General features: G+C 42.8%; 1 protein-coding gene across 1 annotated transcript in view; it reads right to left on the reverse strand.

Moving 5' to 3' along the window:
* rps6ka1 (ribosomal protein S6 kinase a, polypeptide 1) overlaps nt 1-10,216 on the reverse strand; it is a 31,722-nt gene extending 21,506 nt beyond the window's left edge. The window contains exon 1 of the mRNA XM_067242831.1: nt 9,637-10,216. Within this exon, the coding sequence (XP_067098932.1) occupies nt 9,637-9,699 (63 nt within the window). The 5' untranslated portion in view covers nt 9,700-10,216. The remainder of the gene's footprint in view (nt 1-9,636) is intronic.
* Between the last annotated feature and the right edge of the window lie 1,808 nt (nt 10,217-12,024).

Consider the following 12,024-nt stretch of genomic DNA (forward strand, 5'->3'; position numbering starts at 1 on the left):
AATGAATAAATCAATAAATCAATCAATCAATAAATCAATGAATAAATGAATAAATGAATGAATACAAAAATAAATACATACATAAATGTAAAATATATGTAACTATTGATTGACAATTGTGCATTAATTAATACATAGATTCGTTTATTTCTGTCTAAATGCATGGATGTGGACATTTATTTATTCATTCATTCATTTGTAAATATGGCAGGTTTGGTCCTCCATAGCCTAGCCTACTGTATGTATGAATGAATGAACGACCGATCTAACAAAACAATATTAAACTCAAAGGAAATGTGGGAATCAGAATCAGAAAGGGTTTTTATCGCCATGAAAGTTTGTACAGACAAGGAATTTACTTTGGCAGGAAGGTGCATACATTAAACATATAGGAATCTTAAAACTTAAATATGTGGTCTAACTATACAAAAGGAACAAAGTCTAGCTAATACTAAGGGGATTTTAGAATAAAATATAAAATATAAAGTAACCATAATTTACAATCTAAAAATACAGATAGTACAAAAAATACAAATAGTACCAAAGATACAAATGGTGCAAATTGCAAAGTGGCAAGGTGTCATTTTGAGTATGTGGTTAAACTGGAACAAGGAATGTGGTGTATAATTGTAGACGTATGAAACGTATGATGAAAACTGGCAAGCAATTTAACCAAGCAAATACCAAGAAGTAGGTTGCAGCAGTTTGTCTTTCGACGACACTTGCAAAATCCGCGATGGGACTGTTCGAATAGCTTCGGCGACTTTTTATAGTACAAAATCGCTGTCAATAAAAAGGAGATGCAGTCTTTCGAAAGATCCTCCAATCATCACGCAGAAGCCCGGCGTCCAGTCCAGCCCACTCCTCCATTTACCCCCAGAGACCCTGAGCGTCCGTGGGCGGGACATAACCGCAGCATTTATCCAATGATCGTATAGTTTCGAATCACAGAAAAAAACTAGAGAGGATACAATTTCTGGGGAAATTGTAGGGTGTGCTTGCTTGCGTCGGTTGCACAGGGCTCTGTATATTTTATATAAAAATGCATCGGGCCTACTTATTATTTATAAAGATTACATAGATTTAAAAGCATCTTTTTTTTGCTGCTCATTTACAACTCAAAATATGAGTGAAGTGTAGAATGAAATATGATGTCTTCTCATTTCCCCTGCAAGAGGCAGCTGACAGGCTGAATCAAAACGAATACATTTGGCAGACCGGTGTACAAATGGACCTAATCTCTATGACTTAAACGTCCTTTTAAGTTGTCCCTTCTCGTGATATTTTCAGGCATTTAGCCTACTCATATTGCATTCATTCATTAATAAAGAACCCCCTTTGAAGATTATTCTACGACTTTACCGGCAGAAGATAGAATCGCGATTCAAACAGTACCATCTGCTAACTGAAAATATGCCCCCAAAAACGTAAATAAGCTTGACATTTATTTAGTGGAAAATAGCTCATTCATAAAAAGCTCACTGGTAGCGATCATTGTCAGTAACAACTCAAAATGCGATATAGCCCTGTGTGGAGAAGCTGCCCCGGTAAATTCTACTACTACAGTACAGTACTAGACTACTGCTGTGTTCGTCTTGATAGCGATTGCGTTGGTTGAATTCGATTAAACGTTCCGTTGTACGGTTTAGGCTGAAATTAATTATTTTCATGAACAGATTGACAAAGTTTAGGCTGTGGCAATGAAGTTCAGGTTAGTAGTCAGATAGTTTCCCTACTGAAAGACTTTTGAGTAAGGGGAGTGCCGAACATGTTCTGTTGCCGTTTGACTTAAACAGCTGAGGAGTTGTTGTTAGCTACTCACACTAGTGTCTCGGGTACAGTAGGCTACAGCGTTGCAGTGAGCTACACTGGTTTGAAACCACAGGTAATGGTAATTTCACCAACAAATCGTTTACTAATGTCAGAATAAATCCTACAACGAAAATGTATATGTGAGGAATGTTTATTTTAACGATTGAAAACAGATACATCATAGACCACTGTAGTATGTGTTGCCCGGGCAACACAGGCTAATGTCATGATGCTAATATGTCAGTGAGATAGTAAACTACTGTTTCCGAAAGTAGATGTACTTCCTTAATAATATCAGCTTATATTGTACATTACACATCACAATTGTGTGTCATATCACAAAGTAAAATGAGTAAATATTTATCACCCTGGCCTCTTTGTTTGTGGCGTTTCTGCAGCTGCCTTGCAGTAAAGCTATAGTTAGCCTAGCTATCCCCCAAGTTAACAGATGCGAAACGAATGTTCTGCCAAAGGTAGTCACGCGTGTTTTCGTGACATTATTGCAGACCGGTGTAAAAATTTACCTAATCTCTATGATTTAAACGTCATTTTAAGTTTTTCTCTTCTCATGATATTTTCAGGCATTTAGCCTACTCATATTGCATTCATTCATGAATAAAAAACCCCTTTGAAGATTATTCTACGACGTTACCCGGCAGTAGAAGATGGAATCGCAATTCAAACGGTACCATCTGCTAACTGAAAATATGCCCCCCAAAACGTAAATAAGCTTGACATTTATTTAGTGGAAAATTGCTCATTCATAAAAAGCTCACTGGTAGCGATCATTGTCAGTAACAACGCAAAATGCGATATAGCCCTGTGTTGAGAAGCTGCCCCGGTAAATTGTACTACTACGGTACAGTACTAGACTACTGCTGTGTTCGTCTTGGTAGCGATTGCGTTGGTTGAATTGGATTTAACGTTCCGTTGTACGGTTTAGGCTGAAATTAATTATTTTCATGAACAGATTGACAACGTTTAGGCTGTGGCAATGAAGTTCAGGTTAGTAGTTAGATAGACTTTTGATTTAAGTAAGGGGAGTGCCGAACCTTTTCTGTCGCCGTTTGACTTCCTAAACAGCTGTGTACTGTAGCTAGATGTTTTTGTAGTGTGTCTCGCGTAAGCTACAGCGTTGCAGTGAGCTACACTGGTTTGAAACCACAGGTAATGGTAATTTCACCAACAAATCGTTTTCTAATGTCAGAATAAATCCTACAACGAAAATGTATATGTGAGGAATGTTTATTTTAACGATTGAAAACAGATAACGCTACATCATAGACCACTGTAGTATGTGTTGCCCGGGAAACACAGGCTAATGTCATGATGCTAATACTTCAGTGAAATAGTAGACTACTGTTTCCGAAAGTAGATGTACTTCCTTAATAATATCAGCTTATATTGTACATTACACATCACAATTGTGTGTCATATCACAAAGTAAAATGAGTAAATAGTTATCACCCTGGCCTCTTTTCTTGTGGCGTTTCTGCAGCTGCCTTGCAGTAAAGCTATAGTTAGCCTAGCTATCCCCCAAGTTAACAGATGCTAAACGAATGTTCTGGCAAAGGTAGTCACGCGTGTTTTCGTGACGTTAGTGACGCAGTGACGTTAGTAACGTCAGTGACTGTGGCTAGCAAATTAGCCACCGTTAGCTTCACTTTTTGCCACAAAAACTTAATTTAAGCTTAAACCATGCAACGGAACGTAAATTCCAATAGAAGCAACTCAATCGCTACCAAGACGAAACTTTTGACACCTACGTTGTCTATGTAGGCCAAGTATTTACTGAGTTTTAGGGGGGCAAAAAAATAAAATAATAATAATAATAATAATAATATATATGTGAGAGAACAAAGGTTGTGCTCTCGCCGAAGGCTTGAGCACACCCAAAAATCAAAGCAGCCCCATTGAAGTCCATGGACGCTGGGCTTCAACAGGGAAATGCACTGTGACGCTACGGGAAAGTATGAGAAGTAAATCGAGTCAGTCGACCTGCTACAATATGTAGCTGATTCTGAACGAACTCGTCTTCGAGTTGAACGTGTTCTAACGCATTTAAAATGTTAACACAATAGTAAATATTTGACCATAAATTTTTTTACATTTCAGGGGAAGCCAAGCTTTCCTTGCAGTCTTAAAGAAATCACCAGTGGTTGCTACATAGTCCTCTCCTTTCTATTCAATCCTTCCCCCTCTTCCTTCCTCTCCAATCCTCTCCCCTCACTCCTCTCTCCTCCTCCCCATCTCTCCAAGTTGCTAGTGTCGCTGCAAAGACACAAGTGTATGTGTGCTGTATTGTCTGTCTTTGTGTGTGTGTGTGTGTTTTAGAGTCTGTCTATGTTTTAGCATGTCTGTGTGTTTAAGCATCTGTGTAACGGTGTGTGTTTTTAGAGTCTGTGTGTGTTTTAGCATGTCTGTGTGTTTAAGCATCTGTGTAACGGTGTGTGTTTTTAGAGTCTGTGTGTGTTTTTTTTAGATTTGTGTGTGCGTGCGTGTGTCAGGAGCTGATTGTGGATGAAGCGGCTCCACTTGTTTCTCCCTCATTAGCCCTGCATGGCTGATCCATGTGTCCCAGTTTAAACATGCTCCATCCCCTGGAGTCCCTCAATGAGCACAGACACACATACGTATACACACACACGCACAGACCCACTCATGTGCAGACACTTACACACACAAACACACACACACTCACACATGCATGCACACTCAAACATGCACACACACAAGCACACACACTTACAAATGCACGCACACTCAAACATGCACACACATGCGCACACACACTTACACATGCACGCACACTCAAACACGCACACTGGCACATACATGCAAGCACACACATACACAAATACCTAATTTAATGCTGACACACTAAAGATGTCAGAGGATAGATGCATAATTTATAGTAAAGTAAACAATGTGAAGGAATCCACAGTGGATGGTGTGTGTTTGTGTGTGTTTTAAACAGATAAGTCAAGTGTTAAAGCTACAATTAAGACAATACAGCCCTGTATCCAGGCAACCTAGGCCCTCTAGGAACACAATGAATTCCACATCTCATTCCAACACTCTCTCCTGTCTCTCCTCTTCTACTTGTCTCACATGTCTCTCATCTTCACTCGTCTTCCTTCTTCAACCTGTCTCCCCTCTTCATCTGTCTCTCCTCTTCTACCTGTCTCACTTGTCTGCCCTCCTTTACCTGTCTCTCCTCTTCACCTGTCTCTCCTATTCTACCTGTCTCACTTGTCTGCCCTCTTTTACCTGTCTCCCCTCTTCATCTGTCTCTCCTCTTCTACCTGTCTCACTTGTCTGCCCTCTTTTACCTGTCTCTCCTCTTCACCTGCCTCTTCTCTTCTATATGTCTAAATCTGTTTAGCTTGTTAGAGGCTGGGGGGTAATGTAGGTAGGCAGCCTGGGGTTGTCTGAGGACGTAGTAGTCAGGAATCCAGAGGAAAGCTATAGGTTGTGTTATTACACGTCTCTCAAGAGCGAATCACATCTACCTCCCTCCCCCACCTCTTAACTTCCACCTCTACCTCCCTCCCTCTCTTCTTCTCTCTCCCCTCCCCCACCTCTACTCAACTTCCGCCTCTCCCTCACTCTCCCTCCCTATCCTTCCACTTATCCCCCCTCCCGGCTTCCCCCTTTCCCCTGCCCAGGTGTTCCAGAGGTCACACCCAACTTAGCTGAAGGCTAGCCCAGACACACACATATACACACAGTTGCTGAGTTATTTTGGAGACCACACCCATGCCTCACATTGGAATGTGCTGTAGTCTGAGGGCTGTTGTCCTCACTGGCTGAGCTACTGAGTACCAGCAGGGGCTGGTTAGAGGCTTTCTTGGTAGAGGCTGTCCTACCAGAGGCTGCTCTGCTAGAGGATTTCCTTTCTACCTTGGGGAATTGTACCACTCTGATTCAGGGGCAAGGTGACACAGGAGTAGTTAGGGGTGAGACAAGAGCAATGAGGGGTGAGACAGGAGTTATGAAAGGTGAGACAGGAGCAATGAGGGGTGAGACAGGAACTATAAGAGGAGGTTGAGACATGAACTATGAGAGGAGGTGAGACAGGAGCAATGAGAGGAGGTGAGACCGGAGAAAGATGAGGAGGTGAGACAGAAGCAATGAAAGGTGGGATAAGAACAATGAGTGGTGAGACCGGAACAATGAGAGGAGGTAAGACATGAGCAATGAGAGGAGGTGAGACAGGTACAATGAGATGTGAGACAGGAACAACTAGAGAAAGTGAGACAGGAGCAATGAGAGGTGAGACAAGACCAATGAGTGAATGAAGTGAGTGTGATATTGCAAATAACTGTCAGACAAGTAACAAGCCTGGTCAAAGTCCTGGTGAGGGAACACTCCCAGTCCAAACTCTGTATCAGTGAGTGTGTATGCAAGAGTACATATGCGAGTATGTGTACCCATCTGTATGAGTGAAATAGTGTGTCAATGTGGTTGAATAATGTGGACCTGCTTCAGCCATTTATCAGGAATTGTATAGCTCATAACTCAACCTAACCATCCACTACTCCCTAACTGCATAGCTACACTACTTCCACACAGCCAGCACCTGAGTGGAACCAAAGCCAGAATATAACCAGAGTATAACCAGAGTATAAACAGAACCAGACCCAAAGTATGACCAGTATAACCAGAGCCAGAGTTTAACCAGAGTAGCGTACACCAGAGTATAACCAGAGTATGACCAGAGCTAGAGTTTAAACAGAGTATAACCAGAACCAAAGTATGACCAGTATAACCAGAGGCAGAGTATAACCAGTGTAACCAGAGTGTAACCAGAGCCAGAGAATAACCAGAATACCAGAGTATAACCAGTCTTGAGTATACTAGAGTATTACCAGAATATAACCTATATAGACACTCGAGCAGCACTACTCTTCAGCAGTCAGACACTGAACTAGGGGTCGACCGATTGTTGGCGTGGCCGATTATCGGCGCCGATATTAAGCATTTTTATGGTTATCGGTCATTTTCTAAACCGATTTGCCGATATATTTTTATTATTATTTATTTCTGCTTCCTGCACCACAACCTGGTGCTGCTGGATTGGGACTACTAATTGTTACCCATTTTAGTAGCTTATAAAACTTCAGGGAATTATTTCCCTTTATTTGTTCCATTATTTGTTCATTTGTTGCTTGTTGTGGTTTAAATTTACTTCTTTAATATTATTATTATTATTAATATTAATGTTGTTATCATTAACAGCTCTCAGAATTAAAGATATGGTTAAAATTATTTTAAGAGTCTATGTCAGAGGCCTTTTTATTCTTAATTTTGACATTCATTTTCATTTTTACACTAAAGAAAATCGGTTCAAAATATCGGTTATCGGTCTACTTGATCTGTACTAATCGGTATCGGCATCGGTCCTGAAAAACGCATATAGGTCTACCCCTACAACGAACATCTGGAGACCGAGATAAACATGTAGACCAGTACAGGTAGACAGATAGACAGGTAGACAGTACAGGTAGACAGACAGATAGACAGTAAAGGTAGACAGATAGACAGATACAGTACAGGTAGACAAATAGACAGGTAGACAGTAGAAATAAACAGTTAGCAAACTGTAGAGATCTACAGGTAGAAGGCAGTAGAGACAGACAGGTATCACACTGTAGAAATAGACAGGAAGCAGACAGTAGAGATAGACAGGTATTAGACTGTAGAGATAGACAGGTATCAGACTGTAGAGATAGACAGGTATCAGACTGTAGGGATAGACAGGTATCAGACTGTAGAGATAGACAGGTAGAAGATGCATTCACCCAGAGAACAATGTTCGAGACTAGTTTCTTTAAAGCAGGGGTACTCAATTAGAAACTCAAAAGGTCCACTCACAAAATTTCCATTCAGTCCAGGGTCCGGAACGGACCATGGTTTATTTTTCTGGCCCTTACCTCAGAGTTCTGGGGGTAATTTTGTTAGATAAGGTATGTAATTAAGTGTCTATGCTTTGTGTCATAGTGACGTTTCACGTTAGCTCTACCACTTTTGACAAGGGCAACCGTCTCATTGCAGATTAAACACATCGGTTTTGTGCTCCCCACCGGCAATACAAATGCATACTTGTCAGTCCATTCTGTCAGAAATTTGCGATTTTCTGAATCAACTTTTCGCTTTTTGCTGGGTTTTGTCACGCCATGATTTTTGCTAAGGAAGAAACAGGTAAGCTACCGTTAGCAAATCGATTAGCCTACGTTGTTGCAAATGACACACACAACCTGCGTGACCCACAGAGGTTGCGGCCAACGTTAAGTGAATGAGTTGTCATGGTGATTACTATTACAGTCCAAATTGTATTGCGTCTGGGTTCGGATCCGGACCGCGATCCGCCTATTGAGTACCCCCACTTTAAAGAGATAAAAGAAACAGAAAACATCAAAGTAGGTCACATGACAAGAAGTCCACGCAACAACATAATTCAGACACTACCCTCTAGAGCCTAGACATGGCTCATAGGGTTACCACGGCAACAGACAGGGTAACAGACTGGTTACTAACGTAAGACAGGGGTAGCCAGGTTAACCAGGATAACAGGCAGGGGTAAACTTGGGTAACCAGTGTAACATACAGGGGTAACCAGGGTAACATGTAGGGGTAACCAGGGTAACATGCAGGGGTAACCAGCATATTAGACAGGGGGTCGAGGCAGAAATGTTGTGTCTTTATGCCGCCTCGCAGTTTTCTGTAAAAGGTACGAACACAGAATGGGGGGTCATTGTAATAAGCCAGCAGTGGAGGTAGTCACAAAGACTAATTGATGTCTGAGTAAAATGGAGAGCTGGCATGGCAGAACTACAAACACTAACAACAATGCTAACGTTGCACCTATGATTCCAGAACATTGGCATGTTCTCTGAAAGCACACACAGGGCAGCATGATGCCGGCTTTGTTTGATTCAGTGTAAACAAGCATAGCTGGCATAATGACAAGTTTTCTTTACAGCAATATTGCGGGATGTCTGTATCAAAGGGGCTAGGCATAACAGACAGGGATAACAAAGGTAACAGACAGAGGTTACCAGGGTAACAGACAGAGGTTACCAGTGTAACACATCGGGGTTACCAGGGTAACCAGGGACCTTGCTGGGGCTACTGTGTCTCTGGTCTCCTTTCTTAACCCTGCTACTGGAAACACACTGCCAATACACTGTCATATGATATCTGAGAGAGTAGAGCTTTTTCGTGTGTGGGTGTGTGTGTGTGTGTGTGTGTGTGTGTGTGTGTGTGTGTGTGTGTGTGTATGTGTGTGTGTGTGTGTGTGTGTGAGTGAGAAAGAGAGAGAGTCTGCCCCATCAAACATGTATATTTATCAGTTAAATATGTGTGATCTACATCAATTCCAGAGTGGGGTGGCATCCATCCATGCTGTGACCCTGACCTGCACACAGCTTCCTGTCTCAATGGCCATGACAAACATCTCTACCTTTATAGGTCACAGGTCAAACTCACCAGTCAGGATTTGACTGGAGGGAGGATCACACGTGATTATTAACGTTCCATCAGAATTCCTCAGCTGCGTTCATTCTCACCCTGTTTGCTGATTAAATCATCACTGAGAAGATTGCAGCTTGCCCAGCTTCTTCTACAAAGCGGTACAGTTTCGCTCTCAACTTTATTAGCAACAGAGTATCCAATAGAGACTGGCATCAATGCACGTGCACACCGATGATGTATGCTGCAAGTCACGGGAAGACATCTGCCTTCGTATGGCTCCAACAAGCTCGCGAACCGGTACACCCACAAACTAATCTCACAAATGCCCATCACCTGTGTCGTCCTTACCTCCGATTCGAGCTGCACCAGCTCCATTTTAGGCCACGGCTCCGCAAGTTGTGCAAGAGGCATTCTGTCCGAGTGACTGGTCTCCTCTCAACAGCCGCAATACAAGTTCAGTTTCTTGTAGGTTGGAGCAGCAAGCCTCAGATAAAACGTATAGGCTTCAGCTCCAGTCTAGGCTCATTTACAAGTTGGTTCCCCCGGTGCAAAACGCGTATGTAGGGACATTTACAGTTACAAACCCTATTAAATGACGTCGTCAAATGCTCTCATCAAAAAGGACAGAAGCCCCAATTCCAACTCAAGCACGCTGCTTTGTGGCAATAACTCCTCAGTGCTGCTCTCCTGGACAGGTATGAAGGTCTAGATTCAGAGGAGCAGTGAACGGTCCCGAACGCGCTGGACTGTGTAGATAAAGCCGTGGAAGGATTTATTTGCTTCTGTGGGATAACCTGATTATAGTCCGTGATACCTACGCAAAACCGTTTAAGAGCATGTAGACATTCCCTTTCTTCTTACGGATAGGATATTCCTGGGGGCAGGGACTTGGTTCGATCTCCAGGATTCCCGTCAGCGCATATTTGGGAAAAGTACCATCCACATGAAGTCGAACCGTTATTGGCAGACCCAGAAAGATTGGATCCTTCCCCTTGTTTTACTCCGCCCCTTCACGCACCCTCTGCTGGTTGCTGAGGGAACTGCAAATACGTCATGCGCAGACGCTCAAAGCATGGCCAGGGAAGCCAACGTTAGTTGCTGTCACTGTTATCTCCAGATATCAGAAGTGAAATATTTGCGACCGTAATGATGGGAACCAAGACGAATATGAATGATGGAATTCAACGGGTTTTTAATGATGACTATCTTAGCGCTTTGCCAACAATGTGCAATTTACTATACTCACTTTACTAAATAGTATGTATTTTTCACAGTATATTGTCCAGCACAATCTCAAATCTCATATTGTATTCATGGAGAAGGTGCCTCATTCAGAGATTGTGGCAGTTTAGCCAGCCAACCCCCTCCCCCAGTCACTGTTCATTCACTACTCTGCTCTTCTCGGCTGACTGGTTACTATGGGCAACTAGACAGCATCAAGCACTCCAGAAGCTGCTGGTTGAAACCATGACAGGATGATTATGGATTACCTGTGTGTGTCTCATGTATTTTATGGCTCACCTGTGTCTCAATCTGATTCGGATTAGATTTGACAATACGCTGCAGGAGTCAGTGAAATGATCTGAAACACATTAGGTTAGAGTGTGTTTTAGGGCCTAGGTGCACAGCTATAGTTCCATCCCAGGTATTCGATTCAGGTATTCAATACCAGATAGACACACACAGCCCCCTCTCCTCTCCTGTCTTCTACTGTCCTTTCCTCGCTCCACCCCTCCTTTCCTTTGCTCTGCTCGCCTCTGACAGAATGCCATCATAAACACATAATGAGATCCCACTCTCTAATCTGCCAGGTTATGCTGGAACACAATAAACCCTAATAACATTAGGATTCCCATGGCTCCGAATCACAATTATCCTCACATTCTATGAATTGTGTTGTTTCAGACTGCCTCCTGTGTGTATATCTGTGTAGAGCAGAGCTGTGTGTAGTAGAGCGGTCTGCTTCCTGTGTGTATAATTGTATAGTACAGCAGACTGTGTGACCATGTAGGGAGAGTAGGTGGAGTCTGCTGCCTCCCTCTGACACCGTGATGACATCACAGGTCGTGACTCAGAGGTCTTCCCCATCCTTGGTAACTACCAGAGAGAACCCCCCCCACACACACACACACACACACACGCGCACACACACACTGTTGAAGTGAAGGATCATGGGTAGAGAATGAGTCAGCCTGGGTGACAGACAGCAGTATGGGGCCCTCACTGAGGTGCATCTAGTGGATTTCTACAGTAGGAATCAGAAGTGTGTGTGCGTGTGTGTGTGTTGCAATTGCAGGGGAAAGATGGTGGAGGAGGCTGACAAATCCTTTGTCTGAACTAGACAAAATAAGTGGCGGGTTTGAGTCGTGTAACTGCAGCCTACAAGTAAAAGGAGTCAGGGCAAGATAATGTGGTTCTCTGAGGAGATGATGGAGATGGACCATTAAACACTCAGATTCAGAGTAACTGAAGGAGAGAGAGAGAGAGAGAGAGAGAGAGGGAGAGAGAGAGAGAGAGCAATGAAAAAGGAGAGAAAGAGAGCTTGCAAGTGAGAGAGATGTGAATTAAAGTAAGTCGATTAAGAGGGAGGGAGAGACGGCAACGGAGAGATGACGTCACATAAACGGATGGAAAAAGGGAGAGAAAGCAGAAGGAGAGTACAATGAAGGAGGTCTATCCATAATGCATGAGGAAATGTAGCAACTGAGTAATGAAATTGGGGAGGACAGGAGAGGA

Source organism: Osmerus mordax, chromosome 9 (assembly GCF_038355195.1).
Source record: "Osmerus mordax isolate fOsmMor3 chromosome 9, fOsmMor3.pri, whole genome shotgun sequence".
Lineage (NCBI taxonomy): Eukaryota > Metazoa > Chordata > Actinopteri > Osmeriformes > Osmeridae > Osmerus > Osmerus mordax.